Source organism: Eleutherodactylus coqui, chromosome 5, assembly GCF_035609145.1.
Source record: "Eleutherodactylus coqui strain aEleCoq1 chromosome 5, aEleCoq1.hap1, whole genome shotgun sequence".
In the NCBI taxonomy this organism is placed as follows: domain Eukaryota; kingdom Metazoa; phylum Chordata; class Amphibia; order Anura; family Eleutherodactylidae; genus Eleutherodactylus; species Eleutherodactylus coqui.
This window is the reverse complement of record NC_089841.1, coordinates 129,134,412-129,162,029: the sequence shown is the minus strand read 5'-3', so window position 1 is coordinate 129,162,029 and position 27,618 is coordinate 129,134,412. Positions and strand designations below refer to the sequence as shown.

General features: G+C 44.1%; 1 protein-coding gene across 1 annotated transcript in view; it reads left to right on the top strand.

Moving 5' to 3' along the window:
- The window catches only part of ALDH7A1 (aldehyde dehydrogenase 7 family member A1), a 41,545-nt gene extending 17,066 nt beyond the window's left edge, over positions 1-24,479 (top strand). The window contains exons 8-18 of the mRNA XM_066603132.1: positions 724-801; positions 2,753-2,850; positions 5,395-5,436; positions 9,773-9,867; positions 9,955-10,039; positions 10,640-10,746; positions 10,817-10,933; positions 11,978-12,075; positions 12,662-12,735; positions 19,782-19,857; positions 24,051-24,479. Of these exons, the coding sequence (XP_066459229.1) occupies positions 724-801; positions 2,753-2,850; positions 5,395-5,436; positions 9,773-9,867; positions 9,955-10,039; positions 10,640-10,746; positions 10,817-10,933; positions 11,978-12,075; positions 12,662-12,735; positions 19,782-19,857; positions 24,051-24,105 (925 nt within the window). The 3' untranslated portion in view covers positions 24,106-24,479. The remainder of the gene's footprint in view (positions 1-723; positions 802-2,752; positions 2,851-5,394; positions 5,437-9,772; positions 9,868-9,954; positions 10,040-10,639; positions 10,747-10,816; positions 10,934-11,977; positions 12,076-12,661; positions 12,736-19,781; positions 19,858-24,050) is intronic.
- Positions 24,480-27,618: the final 3,139 nt, after the last annotated feature.

Below are 27,618 nucleotides of genomic sequence, written 5' to 3'. Positions count from 1 at the left end.
CCCTTGAGTATCGCGGTTTATACAATTTTCTCTTTACAATTAAAACGTTTTCCTACCATTTATAAAGGGATGGTATGTCGCTCAGATATGCTATAACTTTGGTGGGGATGTGACTTCTCGGATCCCTACCCATCCTGAGAATGAAGGAGACAAGGTTGGTTTAGTGATCAAGGCTGTGCTGGGTCTAGCTAGACCCAAACCTTGCACCATTTGACAGTGCGCTATCCAGCCAACGAACGACATAAGAGTGATGATCATTAAGGGGTTAAAAAGTAGGTTTAAAAATACTGAAAGGTGAATATCATTTGAGTGGTCAGAATAATTTCACTCTTTTCAAGATTGAGGGTTATCCCCTAATGGTACTGCAGTGGGTGCACACACTTCAGTAGTAAAAAAAAACAACAAAAAACAGCTAAAAATCAAATTCCGATAACAAACCTTCAGGAAGAAATGTTTATACTGCTTGCTATATAGTAGTCTCTGATAATCCAGCACCTATGTTAGCATCAATACAAGATTAAAGGAATTTTGTCCAAATTTTTTTTTTCCTAGCTAATATTTTATAATAAGTTGCAAAGTGCCTATAAACCTCCTGGTATGGGTACTGGCAAATGGGTTGTGCTAGTATATTGACTACAGTAGAATTGGCAGGGCTCCTTCAGCCTGCTAGGTATAGGGGTGTTTGATACTGTGCAGTACATTAACATTAGTTATACATTTCAGAATCGTTGCTCAGGTGCTAGAAGCCAATAACTTGCCAGGTGCAATCTGCTCCTTAACCTGCGGTGGCGCTGACATTGGGTAAGTAATGAACGCCTAAAGAGATCTAATGGCTCTCCACATATTTTATTTTAGTGAGTGCTTGTATTTTTCATGGAAATTACCGGGCAATACCATTCCACTTGGCAGTTGAACTTGTCCCTCCACACTCTGACGCAGTCTAACTGGTGCTAATGGTGTCAGACCTGCAGGGTTATACACTATTGACTAGGGGGAGTGGTAGCATCCAGTTGGCAAACTATTCATACATTTCCAAGTGGAATAATGGTGGAAACACAAGTCTTTATTAAAACTGACATGTCAACTCACTGGCCCTCTATAATGGTACATGATGCTGGCACATCAACTGGATGCTTGCTGCCTGTGATAGCTGGTAATATGTGCAACCATGTTAGTTTGTTTGTACATGTTATACATAAAAGTAATGATTTTAGCTTAGAAATAGAAGTTTCCCAGCAGAAAAACGTATTGTCTATTTGGTCTACTTATTTAAAATGTAAGTCCGGCCATGCTGATCGTGTGATATGTTGGTTTAAAGGGTTTTTCGGAAAGTTTTCAAATCCCTTTTAGCATAGGCATATAGTATCACACACTGTCAAAGCTCCCTCACCAATAATTCAATTCTCCTCCTCTGGGCTTGGCTTACTAGATTGCATCACTGGCATGCTGTATGTGACTGCAGCATCTAATAACAGGCTGCAGCCCATCTGTAGTATCATTAATGCCTCAGTCACAGGTTGAGTATGGCACATCCTCTCCCCAGTTAGCAAAGTCAGGGGGGAGAACTGTCAGTGCAGGATCTGCAGGGGTCTTGAAATTGAGTACGTAACACTTTCTTTACAATATGTATATAACTACATTTTCTTTATTTTCTTTAATACCAGCGTCCATTCTCTCTCCCACAATTGTACTGCATACGTTCAGAAAATCTATTTAATCAAACCTTTTAACTTATCCTTTTAACAATTTGTGGTTTTAGTTTAAGATTTCTGTTAACTTTTACATGCTTTACGTGTAATTTAATGTTCTATAAAAAAGGATGACAATGGATCCATCTTTTTAAACTTGGTAACGTAATGGGAAACTCCTCCCCCCCCCCCCCCCCCCCTTCCCCAAGAACTAGAGATGAGATTGTACTCTGTAAGGACGGATAGTCGAGCGAGTATCGTCCTTACCGAGTATCTGCTCGCCCGCATACATTCGGGTGCTGGCGGGGGGAATGGGGTGGAGATCTCTCCCCACCCCACCACCCCCCGCTCCCTCCTGATCACTCCCGCAACACAGCGCTCACCCCCTGCTGGCACCCGAATCTTTGCAAGCAGGCAGGTGCTCGGTAAGGACGATACCCGCTTGAGTATCTGTCCTTACCGAGTACGCTCGTTCATCTCTACCAAGAATCCTACATCGTTAATGTCATAGGTGGTAACTTAAAAACTACAGTACTTGCCTGAAAAGGCTCATTCTCTTGTTATAATCTAGGAGACTTTGTATTGGTGTCCAAGCATATGCCTTAATTCTAGAAGTACAGTATAACATAATACCACATGCAGATATTCAGTGTGTTTTAAGTCTCATACAGACAAAAGTTAGATACATGTATGCGTTGGCAGAAATTTAGGAAGTCTTCACAACCACAGCTTCCCAATGCCGGTGCACTCTGGGACATGTAGTTGTTTAGTCCCTAGGTTGTACCTGTAGCCCAGGAGGTACACGCAGTTTACTTGTAATGGGCATCACAGTGTATGGCCTTAGCCATGGGAAGGGAGATCAAGATATATAAAGATTTTGTGTGTAATTGGCTTAAGAATGTCTAGAGGCAAAGGTCTAGTCAATGTCTAGATGTACGGGATAAGGATATCTACTTATATAGCTCTTGGAAGAGTTTAGATCTCTTGACTGCATGTAATTTACTGTAACATCTATAAATATACTAATTTTTATTTATTTTTCTTTCAACTTATTTAACTTTTAGCAACGCCATAGCCAAAGATGAGCGCGTGGATCTGGTGTCGTTCACTGGCAGTACAAACGTAGGAAAACAAGTGGCTCTTAAGGTTCAAGAAAGGTTTGGTGCGTTGTGGGAGAAAACTGTTCTCCTTTCATTTTATTTTCTTGATTTAGTACATAGTTCATATTTGGATAAATTGGCCATGGATTTTATAGATCTGCAGCAGAAATTCACTGATGAATTTTAGATTTATACATTGGTTGGTTGGTCAGCAGATGTAGATTTTGCCCCAGTGTGCCTCAATGGAACTAATCCACAGCTTTTTACAATATATGTAAGTTCACACATTGCACAATTTTGGCTGTGAAATGTGAGCTGAAACTTCACAGCTAATGATAAAAATAATCCTATAATGCTTTCCGCAGAGCTTACAAAATGGGAGAACAGATCCAAAAAACACTGTTACATGTAGTATGTAGCAAACAGTTGATGGAGACAGTAGGGGTGAGGGGTTCCAACGAGCTTACATACCACAAATAATGGGGTCATACAGAAGGTAAAGGGGCTGGAGATGTGCAGGTATGGCGAGGTGGAGAGTGAGGGGTGCTATACACACAGACAATGGTCAGACTAAGCAGTGCGATGGCTGAATCGGGATGACTGCAGATGCCGGTTGGCTGTGGCTAGCAGGGATTGCAGTCTGTGGGACATGGAGCATATTATCAGGCGGAGTACAGAGGGAGTTGGTTTAGGGGATATGGTACGCCTCTCTGAAGCATGCCCGAAGTTTTGTGTGTCAGTGATTGCCTGGATCGTTTGGGGTAGTGCGTTTCAGAGGGCTGATGCTGCTCTGAAGAATTCTTGGAGGCAGGAAAGAGGTTTGAATTAAAGGGTCGCTTAATCTGTTTTCATTAGCGGAGCAGAGGGTGCGGGCTGGGTGGTGGATTGGCATGGGGAAGGCAATTTAGGGTGGTGTGGTGCTGTGGAGAGCTTTATGGGTGAAGGTAGTGAGTTTAAATCAAACTTTATATTTGACGGGGAGCCAGTGCAGTGACTGGCACGGGACAGAGGTGTCTGACTAGGGGCTGGACAGGAAGAGGAGCCTGGCTGCTGCATTCAGGATGGATTAGAGAGGGGAGAGTCTGGTGCAGGGAATGCCAATATTTCTTTTTTTTCCCTAATTTTATTTATCTATATAGATCTTAATTGGAGATGGGCAATTCTCACATCTTAGGCCTCCCTCACACAGGGCATTTGCAGAAACGCAGCATTTTGCAACGCTGCGTTTGCTGCAGATTTTGCCCCGTTTCAGCAGCGCTGGCATACTTTATGCCAGCGGTTTGGCTGCATTTTCAGCTCGGCTGAAAACGCAGCCAAGAATGCTGAAAAGAAAAAAAAAAAAAAAAAAGTAATACTCACCTAGCCGTTGCAGTCCAGGTCGCAGCCGCTGCTCTCTGCCGCTGATCCGGGCTTCCTCGGCACTCCCAAGTCTATTGCCGGAGGCCAGGTTTGAGAACCCCGGCTCCGGCAATAGAGTGCTGTGATTGGTTGTCGGCGCTTGCTCGATGCCCTTCATTGACTGTCTCAGCCAATCAGCGCCGGCAAGCTCTGATTGGCTGAGACAGTCAATGAGAGGATGTGATTGGTTGTCGGCGCTTGCTCGATACCCAATCACAGCACTCTATTTCCGGAGCCGGGGTTCTCAAACCTGGCCTCCGGTAATAGACTTGTGAATGCAGGGGAAGCCCGGATCAGCGGCAGAGAGCAGCGGCCGTGACCCGGACTGCAGCGGCTAGGTGAGTATTTACTTTCTTTTTTTCTACCTAGCCTAGCTGGGACTGATTTTCGGGGTGAGGGCTTCTATTGCAAGCCCTCACCCCGAAAATCCGCCCCCTTGTACGCATCATCGCGTAGCTCCGCCCCATCACGTGTGCCGATTCCAGCCTCCTGATTGGCTGGAGTCTGCACACGGGGCGGAGCTACGCGATGACCCGTACAAGGGGGCGGAGCCAGAACGCTGCTGCTGCCGGACCGAGCCGAAGGGAAAAGACCCATCTGCGCAAGCGCGTCTAATCGGGCGATTAGATGCTGAAATTAGACGGAGCCATGGCGACGTGGACGCTAGCAACGGAGCAGGTAAGTGAATAACTTCTGTATGGCTCATATTTAATGCACGATGTAGAGTACAAAGTGCATTAATATGGCCATACAGAAGTGTATAACCCCACTTGCTGCCGTGAGACAACCCCTTTAAGCATTGGGGTTGAAACCTCAAAATCAGGAGTCAGTCCATTTGCATTTTTAAAACGGAGTAAAAGTTCTCTTATAAATTCCTTTATGTAGGTGAAGACAACCCTCATATAGGACATGTTACATTTAGTATCAAAACTAACATTTTAATGACAGATTCTTATTGAAAGGTATGGAAGTGCACGGATTAGCAGAATAGCGTTCCAATTCTGTATAGTACAAAATGGAAATACTAGGAAATGCATGCAGCAATATCTTGAATTGCATATCGCCCCCCCCCCCCCAATCCGAAACAAAAAACCCAACCAAAAACCACAAAGAACAAAAACACTACATTTCACAGAGAAAAATGGGTGAGGAGTATATTACAAGATGCTTAATTTGACTGCTTGTGTTATTTTATTTTTTCTCTTCAGGACGGCAGTTGCTGGAACTCGGAGGAAACAATGCCATTGTTGGTCAGTATGCAAACTCATGTTGCCAAGCACAGGCCACTTGCAAGTCACAATGGTGTGCTGTGTGTTTTTGTTGTAGCATTTTCCCTCAGTCTTCTCTATTGGGGGAAAAACCATGCTTAACCCCGTAGTGCTGAGTGATTTTTGTTTCAAGAACCAAGCAATTTTTTTTTTTTTTTTTTTTTACCATCTCATTGTAAGAGCCATGACTCGTTGACATAGTCGTATGAGGGTGTGCGTGTGTGTGTTTTTTATTGAACTTCCTTTTTTGGCAGGCTTTCTTTTTAGTCCCTCAAGAGGACTTGAAGATGTGATCATTCGATCGCTAGGGTAGTACACCACGTTACTTAGTGCATTTTAGTAAGCCTATGACAGTGTATTGGGCCACGCATCTATGAGCCTAATATGCTTAGTTACATAGCAAACATGGAGGCCTCTGTCAGGCTTTCACCTACCATGGAAACCCATTGGTACCTTACGATTTGCATTACAGGGTGCCAATCGGTAACAGAGCCTTCTCCACATGTCGTCAGCTTGCATGCTGCAGTTGCTATTATGACATGTAAGGGGTTAAATTGTTAGGATCTATAGTTTCTCCTCTTTTGGCAGTTAGTGACTGGCTATACGCCTTTTTACTGAACGCACTATTGGCCTTTAAACCTACACACATGTATTTTTAAGCTGGTGTCTTGGCGGACTAGTGTCAGTCAGACTCCTGCTCTAAGGGGTTAACCCCTTAATGCTCCATGACATACAGTTATGTCATAGAGGTTCAGGATTTGTATGGAGGGGGATTGGGGTTGATCCTGCTCCATACAATGTGAGTGTTTGTGTATGGGCAGATTACCTATGTTACTATCTGAAACCTGGATCTGCTATACAGATGGTAACGGCTCTTTGCACTCTATCCTACCTACGTACTGGTCTGTGTGTAGAAGTTATCATGCAATATTAGAAGTTGATCAGTAAGAGAAAAAATACATTTTATTTGATTGCCAGGGATTCACAGAGGGTAGGCAGTTGAAGTCAGACTAGGTAGATTTAAAGCCCAATTCACAGACGTGACTTATATTAAAACTCAAATTTTTAATAAGATACGATTAAAAAACGAAGAAAGGGCACAACACTGACAAACATACAAAAACAAGGAACCAGGTGAGGTAGACCACGAAACAAATAGTGGTACCCGTAGCGACCTGGATTATGACACTCGATGAGTGTTTACGAACACTCCACTAGGACAGGAATCTAAAAGACCCCAACAGAGCAAGAGTGGAAGTTAAACGGGCTCATTTAATTGTGGTAGTGCCAGAGCCCGGATAGAGTTTTTTAGAATCTCTAAGCTCCACTCTGTCTCTGTGAAGAAGCGTATTAGACAGGTATCTATTCGCATCGAACGTGTATCGTTCGGTGCAAATTAAGATTTATAGGTCCTATCTGGACAAAATATGGTGGGGTGGAATAGTGTAATCACCCAACCCCAATATTTATAGAGCATCTGTATGTAATAGAAAAATGCTTAGGGTCAGTTAGAACTCAATATATTGTACTGGTAGTGTTTCTTTTCTCCAGATATTTGAGTACAAGACTCTAGATAACCAAGAGGAAATGTATGTACGATTGTACTTTATTCCTCTATATGCTAAAAGGAGCTGAGAATTGATGATGCAATGATGGTATCTGCTTTCAGCAGTTAATGCGTGGAAATAGTACTTTAGACTCTATGCGTTTCACCACATAGTCTTTGTGGATCATCAGGAGATATAGTACTCAAGCTATAGATAACGAATTTGTGTATATTCACAAGAGGATGAGATTGTATCACGTCACAGAGTATCATAAAGGATTAACAACTGAAATAGGTGATAAACTCTCAGTTTCACTAATAAGAAAAATAGGTCACTTAAGGTAAGTGAACTATTTAAAGAGTCTAAGGAGATGGATCCTGACTCAGAAGTGCCAATAGCTCCTGCTCCTAACTGAGGAAAAATGAGCTATTTCTAGGTCAGAGGGACTATGACGCGATAGTCATGCTATAGAGGTAGTCAAGCGGCCTGATATTAACAAAAGTGAAGCACTAGAAAGGGAGACAGCAATATGTGTCTGTTAGCCCCAATCTTAGTTGAATGTCAAAAAAGACAAAAGGAGAGAAACTAGTGCTTCAAAATAAGCCTAGAGGCTGCCGCAATGTCTAAGTCTCAAATCCCAATGATGGATTTTGAGATAAGCAAGAGGGGAACTAGTGCTTCTTATTAGAAAAAAGCCTAGAGGCTGCCGCAAGGTCTAAGTCTCAAATCCCGATGGTGGATTTTGAGATAAGCAAGTTGGTTAGGAGCCCCTCAAGTAGTAGCTAATGCCCTCATGTAAAAGAAAAAAAGAGCCCCAGCAGGAGCATAGCAGAGAGAGTAACCCGTCGCCTTGATGGTAGGCTAGGGAATGAGGATGGTCATTAACTGAGCTCCTTATATATAAGTGGCTCCTCCCACAATGGGTTTGGTTAAGACAGATCCCTCCAATAGGATCAGGAAAGAACATCAACAATAGCCATGTGCAAAAAAAAAAAATAGCCGATCTTGGAAGTTATAGCACATCTCTATCCAACAGTTAATACATGCGTAATCGCTTACCATAAGGACCGATCGCAGTGCAGATCTATCCTGACCGCTTGATGTAAATATTAGATTGTAGCCTGTAAACAAGCGGACGGGGCTGGTGGGCGTGACGGAGGCGCCTGACGTCGCCGAAGAGGCTGGGCAGAGCGTATGATGTCACCACGCAAGGGGGAGTGCCTGCAGACTGAATCTCAGTCCGTAGGCGGCGTGACGTAGGACGCAACTCTCTGCCGGTGCGGCGTGTGTGATGTCACCACGTCAGGAGCGCACCTACCGATAGAGTCTCGCCCATACGGGGCGTGTGTGCGCTGCGTCTCACCGCCGACATCATGTCAGAGCGCCATGACGCCTAAGCGTCAGGGGGCGTCTCGTTATTGCTGCGCTGCTATCGGAGATTGATACGTAACTGGCGTATCAATAGTAGTGCAGCGTAATGGTAACTGCACTATTCAATGTACATAACTGTTTAATTAAGGTATTTAGCTTTTGATTGCACATGAGGTATATGACTAGCAATCTTGTAGGTAAGTATTATTGCTAGTGTATCTTTATTGTCACCAAAGGAGGAGGAGTTGATAAAGTGTATACTGATGCAACAAGTACACACTTATATAAAAAATATAGAATATACAGAAGCTCAGTTTTATTTAAACGTGAGATGCTGAATGCACTGAGATCACTGGTCGTTAATTATGAGTATATTCTAGTGTCTTACCCCTTTTCTTATAGAGTGATAGTATGCATCGATTCATGAATAAAGATATGATTTGATACCTGATAAGAGATAGAGGCGCAATTAGAGCATATAAATATAATGATGCTGAAATAAAGAAATATTTTGCACACGAACGGACTACGTGGATCAGGATTACAAGTTATGCCAGCAGCAGTCAACATTAGAGAAAGCAGTTAAACAGAAGTTGTTCATTAAGACCAGCAGGTTGAACTGTAGCGCATCTATAGATCCAAGCTGCTTCTTTTTGCAGAAGCAGTGAATCTGTTACCTCTTCTCCCATCGGACTTAACAATTTCCATCCCCTGGAACTTTAAACAGCTAGCATCCCCCCCATGTTGCTCCAACACATGGGTGGAGACTGAAGTTGCTTCATTTCTGCCAATGTTGCCTACGTGTGCCAGGATCCTACGGCGAAATTGCTGCCTCCGTCACGCCCACCAGCCCCGTCCGCTTGTTTACAGGCTACAATCTAATATTTACATCAAGCGGTCAGGATAGATCTGCACTGCGATCGGTCCTTATGGTAAGCGATTACGCATGTATTAACTGTTGGATAGAGATGTGCTATAACTTCCCCAAGATCGGCAATTTTTTTTTATTTTTTTTTTTGCACATGGCTATTGTTGATGTTCTTTCCTGATCCTATTGGAGGGATCTGTCTTAACCAAACCCATTGTGGGAGGAGCCACTTATATATAAGGAGCTCAGTTAATGACCATCCTCATTCCCTAGCCTTTCTTCGTTTTTTAATCGTATCTTATTTGATTGCCAGGGTCTATCTGCTAAATGCCCTTCCAATATTATGTTTTTCTGTCTGTTTTAATAAATGTGTCATAAGATTCTATTTTTATTGACAATCGCATTCATAGTCTGCTTGTAGCCTTGGAAAGTTGAGGTTCCAGTCACAGACCTTGGGAGTCATTTGCAACCTCTTGTAAGTAACAAATCATCTGTTGTAGTAAAGCCATTGTCATGTGATTTCACCCAACAGTGTTCGAAGATGCTGATCTCAGTCTGGTCACTCCATCTGTTCTGTTTGCTGCGGTGGGCACTGCAGGTCAGAGGTGTACCACGGCCAGGCGGTTGGTAAGAGGATTAGTTGTCTTCTATGATGCCCATGGACTTTGCTGCTTACCATTTTAAGGTTAACCTATGTTGCTTTTATTTCTATAGTTTTTACAAGAGAGCATTCATGATTCAATTGTGGAAAAACTCTCCAAAGCCTACACTCAAGTACGCATCGGAGACCCAAGTGAATGTGAGTAGATTTTACATACAAGTAGGAAGCCTCTTCCCTTGTTAACGATTACTCATTGAAACCATTTATGTGCTGGTTTTGTTCTTGCTGCAACTTGGCATTCTGCATTAGCAAATGTTCACGAGTATCAGGAGGGAGAAATGACATGGCCATCAATGTTCAAATGTGGCCGATGTGGTAGAAATTTCTGCAGCTGAATGAGGTTGCTTTGACAGCAAGTATATGAATTTCTGAATATCAAACCCAATTGAAAGGCGTGGAAAAGTCAGATGAATGTCTGCAATAAATGTTCTCCCTGTGAATACATCCTAAGGAGTAATCTTGATTCTTGAGCTAAATAACATGAGAGGGACGTAATGTGGCAACAAATGGCAGATTAAGAATCCCATCTTTTGGCACTCAACTCTTGAACCAAGTTTATATAAGGGGCGCTTCTTCTAACTGTAGTAAAAACTGCAAAACTGGATATTGAAACGGTGTTACTTAGCGGTACTTTGATGTTTTTGCTGATTTGGGAATTTTTTGTTCTTTAAGCTTTTCTAGCTTCATTTAGTGTATCGAACTCCATAAAGCTTACTAATATCCTCTATCGTTCCCCAGCTGACACGTTATGTGGACCTCTACACACAAAGCAATCTGTGGAAATGTTTCTGTCAGCCATTGAACAAGCCAAATGTGAAGGAGGCACAGTGGTCTGTGGTGGTAAGGTAGGTATAAATAGGTAGATGCCACACTTGGTTGCACTCTTATTTGGTTCATGACCTGTCTTGTTTGCAGGTTGTTGATCGTCCAGGGAACTTTGTGGAGCCAACAATCATGACTGGCCTCGCTCATGATGCCCCCATTGTTCATAAAGAAACATTTGCTCCAATACTTTACATAGTTAAATTTAAGGTAAGTTGTTTTACATTTTTTGTTAAGATTTGTGACTTAAGAGGACTAAACAGACAATAGGACGATCATGTCCGTTTTGGTCAATTTGTCACTTAAGGTGCTTTTAGATGGAACGATTATTGCTCAGTCTAAACACGAGTCAATGACTAACGAGAATCGTTCACTTCTCATTCGTTGTTCAGTTTCTGCAGGCATAAAAATTATGTTCAGCATTCGCTATTAATGAGTCCACTATGAATCTGCCTGTCTTAACAGGCTGTATGAGACGAACGGGCTAGTGATGACATCACAAAAAAGTCTCGGGCTGGTTTCACACAGCTGTAAGCGTACCTGCGAGATTAGCATTGTGGGTTTTTTTGCGCGCGTGTATGTTGTATTTTTCTGTGCAAATAAATACATGCAAAAAAACCCAAACGCGCAAGCATGTTCCTTTTTTGATTTCAATGGTTACATTTAATATAAATTAAACTTAAATTGACATGCGTTTTTTGTGCGACTGAAATGAAATCACTGGGTTCTATTCAGCAGGTATTTTGCATGCATAATGTGCGACGCAAAAGTGTTCTTGCGAATAATCCCTTCGACTGTTGTGAATTCCAAAGCGGAGTACATACTGACCAGTAACTAACTGGCTTTACATTTTAAGGGCTAAATATTCAAGTATCGCGTTGGCTCACAATTTACTCTTATGTTTAGATTTTTGGAGGAAATTGCACAGGTCAAAAAGTTGCACCTTATGTGTGTTAGGCAACTTGACAGGTGTCTTCTCACTCAAAAAAAAAATGAAATGGGAAAACTGAGCACGTAAACCTATTTTTAGGGTATATTCACATGTGGCAGATTTGCTGCGGATTTTCCGCAACTGAAAAGATCCTTAGCAACTATGTGGATCTGTTGGCAGATCTAAAATAACGGAATAAGTTCAGATGAGGATTTTATTTTGGCATCCAAAAACACAAGAAATGGTCTTTAAAAAAAAAAGTGTTCAAAGACTTTGTTCTACTAAACTGACAACACTGAAGGAACACATTTTCTTTCTGGTAGACGGAGGAGGAAGCCTTTGCATGGAATAATGAGGTGAAGCAGGGTCTTTCAAGCAGCATCTTTACGAAGGACCTTGGAAGAATTTTCCGCTGGCTTGGGTAAGTTATATATAAAATATATTCTTGGTAAAGAATTTTTTTTTTCTTAAAGGATTCTAAAATGTTCTCAGATATGGCCGCATAATGTAGTCATGCAGAGACCCTGATTCCAGCGCTGCGTTATTCTTTTTTGTCTCATGCAGTAGTTTCATATACAAGTTTTTTTCAGCTGTAGCATGACTCAGCATATATTCTTCATATCCATGAGCAACCAGCATGCCATTGCTCTTTGACAGCTTTTTCCTGGTGGGTGGGGGAGCAGGTAGCTCATAAATATGGACCCCAGAGTGCACTTACATGATTGAGAGGACTCTGAACTGGGATCAGATTCCAGCTGATATAGTTTTATGAAAATTGCTGCAAGAAAAAAAACGTGACCGCCCTCCCTAATGGAATGGGGTCTTTTGTCATGGTTATGGTCACCTCAGGTCAGCATAAATCTGTTGACCAATTCACTTTAGCACATGATGAATGATGGTGTCATTGAGCCTCTCAATTATGCAGGATTGTTCTTCTCTTTTAATGGTCTTTCTTGTAATATACAATATTAATCACATTTTTTCCAATCTTATGACTTCCTTTAAAGGCCAAAAGGCTCTGACTGCGGTGTGGTGAATGTCAATATTCCGACAAGCGGAGCAGAGATTGGAGGAGCGTTTGGTATGTAACTTGTATCCTACAAAATAGAAGCCTAACCTTGGCGGATGCAAGTACAGAAGCTGGGGAGGGCCTGGGAAATTAAAAATCTCCTTGCTCCTGGAGCAAACTTTCCAGAGCCTGGAGCAGTGACTAGGGGCTGAGGTGAGCAGACCGATGCGATCGCTGAAGGGAGATGAAACTTCTCCTGACGCGATCATCCTCCACTAACTCTTTGTTGCTTCTGAGCATTCGCCCACCAGCAACATGGCACACGCATGAGCCAAGGGGAGCCCATGAAATTTTAAATCTCCTTTCTCCCAGCTACCTTTGGTACCCGGGAGCCTTGAGCAGTAAGCGGAGGCCTCTTTGAACGGTCCGTGATCACATGATTGCCATTATCCAAGGGTATAAAAAGGTAGCAATCTACTCTAGACCAGTCTCACACGACAGGATAGGAATTGCGGATTTCGCAAGCATTTGATCCACGGTAATATGCAGATCACTCAAATGCATTGGATTACACAATTCTGCTCACATTAGCGGGTTGGAATTACGTAATCCACTTGCAGAAAATAGAACGCAGCATATAAAGCTAAACAAAAAAAGGTGTTCTGCGCATGACTGCCTGTGTGTATACGCAGTTATGTGCCATACATGACGCGGCCATACGCAGGGCCAGGGCCGGGCTCACAGCTGGGATCCACTGCGGGTCTCCACAAGTGGATTCCACATACAGCTGTGTGAACCTGGCAATATTCAGATCACTACCTTTTAATGCCTACGTATTCTACAAGAAGTTCCCTGGAACGCTTGCCTTCCTGCTGTTCGAAGAGCAGTTTATTGAGCGCCTTCTGTGTGAGAACGCTGTACCTTAGCAAGTTTAAGAGTCTGAGGAGGTGTGAAGGCTATCATAGCACCACTTTTTACACCCCCTCCCTGCAACTGCAGTCAAGAAATACCCACAAAAATGTTGGGTTTGCAGCAGGCATGGGAGGAGGAGGGATACCCGGTTTAATTGCCCCATGTGCCCATACCAACTGGGCCTCCGTAATTACCCCTTTTTGAGACATACCACACAGTTTTACATTTATTAATTTTATTTTTATCTGCACAAGTAATGGGGCCTGAAATTTATTCATTTGTGCCCTGAAATCCAATGGGTGTTCCATTATAGGTCTAGCAATGTGTCCAGTTAACAGATTGGGGCTACAATGGGTATGTTTATGAACACATTAAGGGCTGTATTTTCCCTTCGACATCATGACAGCATACATCTGGAGGTTGCTCACCTGCTGACCTGATGGCACAGGAAAAGGCAGAGCATAAAAGAAACCTCCCCTCCACCAAACACCAGTGCTTTTCCTGTCCCTTCAGGATAGCAGCGCAGAGCTCCAGCGATGCTGTCCCATGCCGGAGGTTCCAGGGCTTACCGGTGAGCGGCGGCATCTCTCCTGGCAGCCCCGGTTGCCCCAGTGGGAAGTACCTCATCTGGGAGCTAACCGGGGACTGCGTGGGCCTGGGTCCAAGTACGGGCTTTCCGGCACCACTGCGGCCGTCATTTAGGCGGCGGCCGCCATCTCTGGGTCCAGGGCCGAGCAGCAGCATTCCTCAAGGGGGCGTGGCCTCGGCGGAGCTCCGAGAGTGACGCAGTGACGGCAGACGCTCCGCAAGGGGGCGTGGCCTAGCGCGGCTGGCGCCGGATTAAATTTTTAAAGCTCCTCTGCACTAGGGAAGACTGCTGGTGTTTCTTCACGCCGGGGAATCGATCCTAAGTACAGGAGTTGATCCCACAAGTGCATGATGTCGGCCAGAGAGGACCCAGAGAATCTCCAAACTGTAAGTGGTCCAGTGGGCCAACCTACAGACACCTGCACTACATACACTTCTTGACTAACAGAGTTCTCCCTTGTCATTTCAGGACAGGGATACTCAAAAACCTAGGGAGGCTAGGAGGAGGAGTAAAAAGTGTCCAGTGTGCTTGGCCAAACTCGACGACTCCTACACTAAAACATTATGTGCCGTTTGTTCTGCAGGAGGAAAAATCTTCCCTTATGTCCGAAATTCGGTCGGTTGTCCGGGAAGAAGTTCAGTCCTCCCTCTCGGACCTCCAACCTGGGCCCTCAGGGGTTACACGAAGGTCTGCTCCGGCTGTGTCAGAGTCCGACTCTGACATGGCGGAAGATTTGGAGTTTGATAATCTTGGGGAAGTGTTGCAGGAGGAGAAAAAGTACCTTTTTTCCACCGCTGACATGGATCAACTTTTAAAAGCTGTACGTAGAACCATGCAGGTGGAGGAAGATGTGCAGCAACCCCGCACGGCGCAAGACGATATGTTTGCGGGATTGCTTCCACAACGGAAATCTTCGTTTCCTGTAAATGCCACACTCAAACAACTAATCCTGAACGAGTGGGATTGTGTGGATCAGGCTCCGCTAATCCCTAGGGAGTTCAAGCAGCGCCTTTTATTTGCGGGAGACGAGGTGGCGTTTCTGGACGAAATGCCGAAAGTAGATGCGGCTATCGCTATGGTGTCCAGGAAGTCTGGATTACCATTTGAAGATACGTCCCACTTAAAGGACTCCTTGGACAATAAAGTGGACATGACCATGCGTAAGGCCTGGTCCACGTCCAGCCTTATTATAAAATCCAATATCGCGGCCACTTCTGTGGCTCGCTCCATGGCGGTCTGGCTGGATCAGCTCGCGTCCCTAATTGACCAAAAAGCCTCCAGGGAAGAGTTTGCGAGCGGCATCCCTCTGCTACAGATGGCAACGGGGTTTCTGGTGGATGCCTCTATGGAAATGGTCCGCTTCGGAGCTCGCATGGCAGCCCTATCCAACACCGCCAGAAGGGCAGTCTGGGTAAAGGAGTGGTCGGGGGACTTAACATCCAAAAACAAGCTGTGTACCCTACGCTTTCGGGGCGCACGCATTTTTGGACCGGACCTGGATCGCCTGCTGAAAAAAGCAGCTGACAAGAACCAGGGACTGCCAGCCATCAGACCGCCCAAGAGACCCTTCACTCCACGTCCCTCGTCTACATACGCTGGGAAAGGGAGGACCGGAAGATGGTCTTATCCGAAGGGTAAAGACTCTTATTGTTGTCCCTCAGCCCGCATCTTCGTGCCCGGTGGGCGGTAGACTGGCTCGTTTTGCCACTAGTTGGCGTAACATAACGACTAATGAGTGGGTGCTACACCTGGTGGCAGAGGGGTACAAGATCGAACTAGAATCTCGCCCCCCCCCCTGACAGATTTATTGTAACCTCAATCCAGTCTCCAGCCCTAGAGCAGGCTCTGTTGAGGTGTACAGAACCTGCTGGATCTTGGCGCGGTTATCCCCGTCCCCAAGAAGGAACAGGGGAAGGGATTTTATTCCCCCCCCCCCCTTTTTCTGGTTCCCAAACCAGATGGCTCCCACCGCACAATAATTAACCTCAAAGAACTGAATAAATTCATTGAGTATAGGAAATTTAAAATGGAGACTATCAGAACTGCAACTCCCCTAATTGCCAGGGATAATGTAATGGCTGCAATTGACCTAAAGGATGCTTACTTTCACATCCCTATTTACGCCAACTCGCAAAAGTTCCTGAGGTTTGCGCTGAGAATGGAAGGGGAAATCTGTCACTTTCAGTTTATTTGCCTCCCATTTGGAATTTCCTCTGCTCCGCAGATTTTTTCCAAGGTGGTGATAGAAATGGTTGCCTTTTTGCGCAATCGTGGGATTATTATCGTCCCCTACTTTGACGACTTCCTGTTGGTGGCAGATTCCCCGACTATTCTGAGGTCACACTTGGGTTCCACGCTTCAACTGTTTAAGGACCTGGGTTGGATTATTAATGATCTAAAATCCAACATGGAACCAGAAACCAGGAAAAAATTCCTGGGAGTCATTCTGGATTCCAGTCTCCAAAATTCGTCCCTTCCTCCTCTAAGGAAACAGCTTATTTTAGAGGAATGTTCCACTCTCTATAAAAAATCTAGAGTAACAGTAAGAGATGCAATGCGGATCCTGGGGCTAATGACTTCGTGTATTGGTGTGGTTCCCTGGGCCCAGTTCCATAGTCGCGGTCTCCAGTCACTAATCCTTCAGAATTGGGACAAGTTACAGTCCTCACTCGACCAGACAATCTCTATTTCTGCTAAAGCCAGATCTTCACTCCTCTGGTGGTTGTCATCGGACAACCTGTCACGAGCATCCGAATGGAACTTGGACCCTGCAATAATCACAACAGATGCCAGCGCCAAAGGGTGGGGGGCCCACTTTGAAGGCGGTCATATACAGGGTACTTGGGACGCTCATGAGAGATCTGGTTCGTCTAACTTGAGAGAACTTAATGCGGTGTGGAAATCCCTACGTAGCCTGCAATCGCTCTCAGGGATGAAGCATGTGAGGATCTTTTCAGATAATATGATGACAGTGTCACTCATTCGCCACCAGGGTACCACCAGGAATCCTCTACTGCAGCAGTTGGCGGGAAGGATCCTTCAGTGGGCGGAACTCACAACCAAGTCACTGTCGGCCTTTCACATAAAAGGAGCCGAGAATTCAGCCGCGGACTTTCTAAGCAGGAAGAAAGTGGACCCAGGAGAGTGGGAACTCCATCCCGAGGTGTTCAGCCTGCCTGTGACGAAATGGGGGGGGTACCAGAAATAGACCTATTTGCGTCAAACGCAAATACCAAGTGCCGGCTTTTCTTTTCCCGAGGCGCGGAGAAACAGGCCTTGGGCACGGACGCTCTCTCTCACCCCTGGGTTTGGGACTTGGCGTACGCTTTTCCCCCTTTACCATTAATTCCGCTCCTACTAAGGAAATTACTGCGGTCAAGCCTGTCAGTAATTCTGGTAGCACCTTATTGGCCCAAAAGACCTTGGTTTCCCCTCCTGAGATCTGTCAGTAGGAGAGCCTTTCCACCTTCCACCAAGACCGGACCTATTGCTGCAGGGGCCTCTTCTTTACCCGGAGGTTCACAAGTTCAGGCTTACGGCCTGGATCTTGAACGGGTAAAATTCTTGGGGAAGGGTCTTTCTCCTAACGTAATTTCCACTATTAGCGAGAGCCTTAAACCCTCGACAAAAAAGATCTATTCCAAAGTCTGGAAAAATTCTCAGAGTGGATGGGCCAGGACATCCAGCAGTTAGATCAGCCAGACATCCGTAAAATCCTAGATTTTCTCCAGGCGGGCCTGGATAAAGGGTTGAGTCCGAATACCCTCAAAGTCCAAGTTGCGGCTTTGGGGGCATTCTTTGATCTCGCGCTTGCGGAGCACAGGTGGATTAGGAGATTTCTTAGAGGGGCAAGTAGATTGCATCCATTTACAAGGCTTACGGCACCCCCCTGGGATCTGACCATAGTCCTTCAGGCCTTCTGCGATCCCCCATTTGAACCTATTAGAGATCTATCCATCGCCCTGCTGACATATAAGGTAGCCCTCCTTGTGGCAGTCACGTCGGCTAGACGCGTGGGTGAAATCCAGGACCTCTCACAAAGGGCCCCATATATGACTATTCACCCAGACAAAATAGTGTTTTCTTTAGACCCGTCCTTTCAGCCTAAAGTCTTGTCAGATTTCCACAGAGGCCAGCCAATAGTCATTCCAGCCTTCTGCCAAGCTTTCAAAGACGAAAAGGAGCAGAAGCTCCATAATCTAGATGTCAAAAGAGCTGTACTAGCGTACCTTGAGGCAACGGAAAGTTTCAGAAAGACTGAAACTTTTCGTTCAATTTCAGGGGCAGGCCAAAGGAAGGGCCGCTTCTAAAGATGTGATCTTCCGGTGGCTCAGGAGAGCTGTCCAGGAGGCTTACAAGGCCAAGGGCATCCCTCCTCCAGATGGATTGAAGGCCCACTCGACGAGAGCGATGGCATCTTCTTGGGCAGAAAGAGCGCACGCGTCAATCGAACAGATTTGTAATGCAGCCACGTGGACTTCTGGCCATACTTTTATTAAACACTACAGGCTGGACTTTAAATGTAGTCAGGACGCAACCTTCGGTAGGAAGGTGCTCCAAGCGGTAATCCCTCCCTAAAAAAGCCCATGCCAGTTATTTGGTATTCCTCCAGATGTATGCTGTCATGATGTCGAAGGGAAAACGGGAATTTTTCTTACCGATAATTCCCTTTCTTGAAGGCATCATGACAGCATACGGGCTCCCCCCCCCCCCCCCCCACCGACATGGTTACCCTTGTTTTGTCCAACACATGAGGTAATGTGTATGCTTATGTTTCTTTGTCTGAGGTGTGTGATGTCAATAAAAACACACCTTCTGGTTAAGTATTTTGTCACTGTGGTTATTTGGAATGCACTGGTGTTTGGTGGAGGGGAGGTTTCTTTTATGCTCTGCCTTTTCTTGTCCCAGCAGGTGAGCAACCTCCAGATGTATGCTGTCATGATGCCTTCAAGAAAGGGAATTAGAAATAAAAACGGGAATTTTTCTTACCGCTTTTTTCTTTTTTTTTAATGGGATCATTTGTGGGGTAGCTATCACTCTGACACCTATGAGCCTTTATAGTCTTGGCTTGGTGCAGGAAAACAAAACATTCCTCAAAATTTTAATAATCAATGTTAAATTTGTACGCCTCCTTAATGGGTTAAAAAAAATTTAAGTTTTTCCGATGTGCTTCCAGAATTAAGTAAACAGATCAAAATATCTAATCATAACTTGTACAGTATGTTTGCACATATTGCAGTTGAAAACGTGAAAAAAACAAAAAAATTTCACAATTTTTGCACTTTCAATAAATATACACAAATTCTATTGGCCTATTTTTACCACCTAAATGAAGTACAATATGTGTTGAAAAAATGTCAGAATCACTTGGATATGCAAAACCTTTACGGAGTTATTTTATGTTAAAGTGACACATGTCAGATTTTTAAAATGTAGCCTGATCATTAAGGCCTAAAAAGGGTTGGTCACCAAGGGGTTAAATTACACACACTTCTCTATAGAGAGCCTGCACATCCTGCATTATTATAGTGTTGTAATGTGAATAGGTTCATGCGCTGGGTCTGCAGGGGAGTTTATATAATTTGTCATTTATATTTTGCTTTCTTTTTAATCTTAGGTGGTGAAAAACACACTGGGGGTGGTAGAGAGTCTGGTAGTGATTCCTGGAAGCATTATATGAGAAGATCTACATGGTAAGTGGATTATATTCTAACTTCTTTTAGCATAGTCCAGCATAAGAGAACCCCCTAGGTGAGTAAGGGCCCATTTAGACAAGGCGAGTGTTGGGCAAACTATGCCAGACACGAGAGTGAGTATTGTTGGCTCACAGCGGGGAGATTGGAGGAGATTTCTCTCCTCGCTCTTCCCCCGCCCCTCTCCATTCACTTAACACAGTGGCCGTTCAATGCTGACCGTCTGCCATTTACATTGAACGCTCATCATCTATCGTTTATGCTGCATAAATGATGAACAACGATTGTTCAGTGTACATAGCAGCCGTTCAATACTGAACTGCCGCTATGTTAAGTGAATGGAGAGGTATGGGGGGAAAGCGAGAAGAGTAATGTCCTGCCGCCCCCGCTGTGAGCCAACGATACTCGCTCACTCCTGTATGACAGCACGAGAGTGAGCATGTGCAGGGAGGAGCGTCGGGCATCATTTGCTCAACATTCGCCCCATGTTAATAGGCCTTAAACTGTTGTACGGGATGCGTGTACATTAGCAGATGAGGACTAGAGGCTCTCTTACACGGGCCAGTATGGCATGAAAAGTTCATATGAATGTTTGTCCGGATCGTTGGTCCGTCTGCTCATTCATTCGATATTCAAACGCTCACTTATTGGCTGACTATCTTTTGTAGAGACCTAAAAATGTTTGCCCGCTGGCAGTATATTTCTCTGTGTACACACAGGAATGTGCTGCTGGCGAATACAGTCTTTATACAATCATATTAATGATTATTCGCCCCCTGCTGCACGTGAACAGCAATAACTAGCACTGATCAACATTAAAAGCTGCTGATTGACGCTCGTTAAATGTGCAGACAATTGGCCTGTGTAGAGGGGCCCATGTGTGGAGAGCTTATGTAAGGGGTAGGGGAGTCTGCCACAGATGTGGAGCTAGAGAAAAGTAGGAAAACTTCTACCAGTTTAAAATTGACCTCTCTGAAATGGGACTCCCTCAAGGCTTATCTTAGAGGATGTCTCAGATCCACTATTTTCTTTATTAAAAGGTCTACATTTCAAGCAGATCTCCTATTAGAATCCAAGGTAACAGAGGCGGAGCAGCTCTATATTTCCAACCACACTAAGACTAACAAAGTGAATTGGTTGGGCCTGGCTCGCCTCCACAAATGCAGACTAAAACTAAATTATTCTTTACAAAGCAGTACTATGTTGAGATGCGTAAATCTAGCCACCTGCTAGCTAGCCTAATTAAACAGGATAGTCGCTCTAACTCTGTCTGCAAAATCAAGGCTCTACATGGCCTAGAAATTATGGAGGCACAAGCTATTGCAACCCGTTTTAGAGAGTACTACGCCAATCTGTATAGCTCCCTGAGTGGACACTATGAAAGCTTTTAATTCGCTAGAGTGCACTTTCCCAGAGGCCTTTCTTATTCGTTTTGGGTTCGGCGCTCTCTTCCTAAAGTGGATTCATATTACACATAAATCCCCAAAAGCAAATGTTATTAACGGTATTCCAGCAAATTACTTTACATTATCACATGGTACTCGGCAGGGCTGTCCTTTGTCTCCTGCCTTATTTGCTATAGGGATAGAGGCATTGGCCATTAGATTGAGGTGCACTCCCGCTATTAAAGGTATTGGCTGGGGAAGAAAAAGTGTTGTGGGGCTATACCCTGACTACCTGATCCTGTTCCTGTAGAACCCTGAACAATCTTTTCCACAAGTCTTAAAACATAGAACCTCCTTTTCCAAATTTTCTGGCCAATATATTTACAGAAATTCGCTATTCTATTTACAGATCAGGATCCAATTATTAATCCTTCTATTTCTGAATGTAGTCTGCCAGTAGTGTCTAAATTTAAGTACATAGTAATAACCATGATTTGTGACCATGAAAACCATGGCAGAAACTATTACCCCGTTGGAGGAACTTTAGAGCTAAACTTAAAACATGGGCTAAGCTACCCCCTCTCAGTGGCAGGGCGTATAAACCTAACTAAAACGGTAATATAACCGAAGTGTTTATATATTTTGCAGCGTATGCCAGTAAACGTCCCAATGCAATTTTTCCGCTCCATGAGCTCCCTCCTGACTACATTCATATGAGACACGTCACGTTCTAAAGTAAAACTTGCCACACTGCAAAGACCCAAGAATCAGGCTGGAATAGCATTGTCAGATTTTCACTTATACTACTTAGCTGGTCAATTGTGGAACCTGCGACTATGGTTCCTACAGCAGGAGCTCCCGATTGCAGACCACTATTTAGCAGAGATGGTGGCAGGAAAAGATCTTTGGAGCCATTTAGAATGCCCAGAATACACACAGTCCTCTAATACATTGGCCATGCAAATTAGCCTTAGCCATATGGCGAACTTCAAAAAATATTCAAGACTTTAGAGATACTATGGCAGATTTTCCCTTATGGAATAATCCCACCCTACCCTCTTTACAGACAATACTAGATTGTCAATATTGGGTCTCATTGGGCATCTCTAAATTAGGGGACGTGTATGACAATGAAATTATTACAGTTACCCAGTTGTGTGAAAAACTGCAGGTACCTCGACTTCAATGGTTTTGATACTTCCAGCTACGACATGCTCTAAATACCCAGTTTTCTTCAGTTACCATTTAAATATCAAAATACCCTAAAATAGGTATATTCTCAGGTACCAGGAGCCAAAAGGCCTAATATCAGGGCTCTACACTAATTGGCAAAACACAATACTGTTTTTGTAAGCAACTTCAATGTTCCATCATTGTGTACTGTCTTTGTTTGACAATTGTGTAAATACAACGAATTTTAAAAAAGTTGAAAATTGACCAGTAGAACCTTTGTACTATAGGATACGTTTGCCCTCGTAACTGTTGCATAGTAGTCAAAGGCTACATTTATGCAGATTTTCAGTGGGTAATTAACAAAATGCAAAAGCAATTGTGTTTTTATATAGATTTCAGGGCATGCTGCAGATTTTGAAATACAGTTTGCCCTGAAATCCATTGATATGAAGCCTAAATTGGCCAGTCCATATTTTAACCCCAAGCTCCAACATGCTGGGCTTTATAATATAACTTTTAATTGCAGTCGGAGCTTTGCTTTTATAGAGATCCAAAACTACTGCATAACCATAGTGTTAAATATGGGGGGACTGCCTGCAGCCACCACCAGGTGGAGTACAATGGAGGCTCTGCTCATACGTGTTTAGTTTTTTTCTCTCTGGCTATTACTACTTGACTGGATCCTACAGGTTCAGTTAGGGTATGTGCAGATAATAGAAGCCAAATGGGGATTCTTCCATGTAGATTCTGCCTCTAAAAACTTATTGCAGATATGTCGCAATGCTGCATAGTTTGCCTTAGAGCCACATGCGGATCAAGCCTTGAGAATGGGAAAAAATTCATGTGCACAATTTCTGATGCGAATACATGCAGAATTGTGTTGGAAATTCCTCATGTGAATTTTGCTAAATCCGCATGTGGATCCACAGCAAATCGTATAGTAGAAATACATGGTTTTTAGAGGCATGTTGGATTCTACCAAGTGCACATACCCTAAAACCCTTTAATTTTTACTCTGACATGTCCGTGTAAACAGAGTGCCACCTAGTGGTCGCTGCAAGCTGCTAGAATTGCTGTTTAACGTCTATGCAGGGATTTTGGAGCTCCAGCCACTATAAAGATATATTACGAAATGTGTGACTGCAGCAGTGATGTGTATGCTCAACCACCGCTCTATTTGCTTCTATGGAACAGGTAGAGATTGCTGCAGTAAGCCATCTCCCTCAGCCCCATTGAAGTGAATGGAGTGGTGGTCCTACATGTGCGCCATTCACACGTGGTAGGTTATTGGGATTGCTGGGAATCCCAGTGGTTGGACCCGTGGTGATCAGACACCTATCCTCTATCCTGTGGATTGGTGGTAAAACCCGTTTTAGTCCTAAGACCTTCAGTGAAAATTGCGCCCCCCCCCCCCCCCCCCCCCAAGTCAGTGGGTTATCTGAATACTGTATATAATCTTGTTACAATTAAATTACACGCCTCCCAATTAGCAGATACACATACACTACATTACTAACTACTGGCGGGAAACTAGTGCCAGTGAAAAATGAATTTGACGCATATAGTAACATACCATACTATTCAATTTTTATTTTTTTTTGTCTAACTTTTTTTTTCTCTTTTCTCTGTTTCCAGTACAATCAACTATAGCAAAGATTTGCCATTAGCGCAAGGCATAAAGTTCCAGTGAATTAACAGTAGATGGCACTATTCCAACATTCAGGAAATATGGTGGAAAAAAAAAAGCCATGATGTGGAGTCTAAGCCGCCGCCTTTTTGAATTCAATACTTCTGAATGACTGACCGATTTCTCAGATAAAACCGACAGATGCGAATGCATAGAGACAAGAAAATTAAAATCTTTAGGACTAGTTTGCATATCTGCAACACAGTGTAACCGCTACATCAAATACTCACTCAATCCTGCTGGAAGCCATAATCTCCTTTTTCAGTGATTATCAGTGTATCAACTATGGAGCATAATGCGTAGCTTTCTGTTTCGTAGTTTACAGTTTGTACTTTGCATATCAACTTTTCGTATAAAACATTTCTATTTGTTCCTCATATGTTGCTGTGTGATCATTTTTTTTTTTTCTGCCTTTCAAACTCTGGCCTTATAATTCTCATGAGATCTACACAACTATAATAATAATAATAATAATAATCTTTATTTGTATAGCGCCAACATATTCCGCAGCGCTTACATAGACAGGGGAAATACAGAAAGACAGAAGTACAAAAAATTACAGAACCACGGTTACAATCGTAATCAGCTGATGGAAACAATTGGGGTGAGGGTCCTGCTCCAACGAGCTTACATACTACAAGTAATGGGGTGATACAGAGGGTAAAATGGCTGGAGGTGTGCACAGTATCGCGTGCTGGAGAGTGAGGGATGCTATATACAGACAACAGTCAGACATTTAGCTATGCGACGGCAGGATCAATATGACTACAGGAGCGGTTTATGATGGCTAGCAGGGATTGCAGTCAGTAGGTCAGGAAACATGTTATCAGGCGGAGTACAGAAGGGTTTGTTTAGGGAATGCGGTATGCATCCCTGAAGAGGTGCGTCTTTAGAGCACGCCTGAAGTTTTTCGAGTCCTGGATTGCCCGGATGTTCTTTGGTAGTGCGTTCCAGAGGACCGGTGCTGCTCTGGAGAAGTCTTGGAGGCGGGAGTGAGAAGTTCGAATTAGAGGGGTGTGTCTAGTTTCGTTTGCCGAGCGGAGAGCCCGGGCTGGGTGATGGATTGAGATGAGGGAGGCAATATAGGGGGGCGCTGCACTGTGGAGGGCTTTGTGGATGAAGGTAATAAGTTTAAATTGAATTCTGTATTTAACGGGCAGCCAGTGCAGTGACTGGCACAGGGCAGAGGCATCTGAGTAGCGGCTGGACAGTAATATGAGCCTGGCTGCCGCATTCAGGATGGATTGTAGAGGGTAGAGTCTGGTGCAGGGGAGGCCGACCAGCAAGGAGTTGCAATAGTCGAGCCGTGAGTGGATGAGGGCAACAACAAGCGTTTTCAGTGTGTCTATGGTGAGAAAGGAGCGGATTCTTGAGATGTTCTTTAGGTGCAGCCGACATGTTCGGGCCACTGACTGGATGTAGGGAGTAAATGAGAGATCTGAGTCGAATATGACCCCAAGGCAGCGGGCATGTTGTCTGGGAGTTAGTTAGGGCCAGAAATATTTGGACAGTGATACAAGTTTTGTTATTTTAGCTGTTTACAAAAACATGTTCAGAAATACAATTATATATATAATATGGGCTGAAAGTGCACACTCCCAGCTGCAATATGAGAGTTTCCACATCCAAATCGGAGAAAGGGTTTAGGAATCATAGCTCTGTAATGCATAGCCTCCTCTTTTTCAAGGGACCAAAAGTAATTGGACAATGGACTCTAAGGGCTGCAATTAACTCAGAAGGCGTCTCCCTCGTTAACCTGTAATCAATTAAGTAGTTAAAAGGTCTGGGGTTGATTCCAGGTGTGTGGTTTTGGATTTGGAAGCTGTTGCTGTGACCAGACAACATGCGGTCAAAGGAACTCTCAATTGAGGTGAAGCAGAACATCCTGAGGCTGAAAAAAAAGAAAAAAATCCATCAGAGAGATAGCAGACATGCTTGGAGTAGCAAAATCAACAGTCGGGTACATTCTGAGAAAAAAGGAATTCACTGGTGAGCTTGGGAACTCAAAAAGGCTTGGGCGTCCACGGAAGACAACGGTGGTGGATGATCGCCGCATACTTTCTTTGGTGAAGAAGAACCCGTTCACAACATCAACTGAAGTCCAGAACACTCTCAGGGAAGTAGGTGTATCTGTCTCTAAGTCAACAGTAAAGAGAAGACTCCATGAAAGTAAATACAAAGGGTTCACATCTAGATGCAAACCATTCATCAATTCCAAAAATAGACAGGCCAGAGTTAAATTTGCCGAAAAACACCTCAAGAAGCCAGTCCAGTTCTGGAAAAGTATTCTATGGACAGATGAGACAAAGATCAACCTGTACCAGAATGATGGGAAGAAAAAAGTTTGGAGAAGAAAGGGAACGGCACATGATCCAAGGCACACCACATCCTCTGTAAAACATGGTGGAGGCAACGTGATGGCATGGGCATGCATGGCTTTCAATGGCACTGGGTCACTTGTGTTTATTGATGACATAACAGCATACAAGAGTAGCCGGATGAATTCTGAAGTGTACCGGGATATACTTTCAGCCCAGATTCAGCCAAATGCTGCAAAGTTGATCGGATGGCGCTTCACAGTACAGATGGACAATAACCCCAAGCATACAGCCAAAGCTACCCAGGAGTTCATGAGTGCAAAAAAGTGGAACATTTTGCAATGGCCAAGTCAATCACCAGATCTTAACCCAATTGAGCATGCATTTCACTTGCTCAAATCCAGACTTCAGACGGAAAGACCCACAAACAAGCAAGACCTGAAGGCTGCGGCTGTAAAGGCCTGGCAAAGCATTAAGAAGGAGGAAACCCAGCGTTTGGTGATGTCCATCGGTTCCAGACTTAAGGCAGTGATTGCCTCCAAAGGATTCGCAACAAAATATTGAAAAAAAAATATTTTGTTTGGGTTATGTTTATTTGTCCAATTACTTTTGAGCTCCTAAAATGTGGAGTGTTTGTAAAGAAATGTGTACAATTCCTACATTTTCTATCAGATATTTTTGTTCAACCCTTTAAATTAAACGTTACAATCTGCACTTGAATTCTGTTGTAGAGGCTTCATTTCAAATCCAATGCGGTGGCATGCAGAGCCCAACTCGCGAAAATTGTGTTACTGTCCAAATATTTCTGGCCCTAACTGTATGGTGGCTCCACACACTGAGATGGAGATGTCAGGAGGAGGTCGGTTGGTGGAAGGAGGAAACACCAGTAAGTCAGTTTTAGAGAGGTTTAGTTTTAGGTAGAGAGAGGACATGGTGTTAGAGACAGCAGACAGACAGTTGGTGATGTTTTGGAGGAAAGGTGCAGAGATGTCACGGGAAGAGGTGTATAACTGGGTGTCATCAGCATAGAGGTGGTAATGGAGGCCAAAGCTCCTGATGGTTTGTCCAACAGGGGCTGTGTAGATAGAGAAAAGGAGGGGGCCAAGGACCGAGCCTTGGGGGACCCCAACAGCAAGGGGAAGAGAAGGAGAGGTAGAGCCAGCAAAGGAGACACTGAAAAAGCGGTCAGATAGGTAGG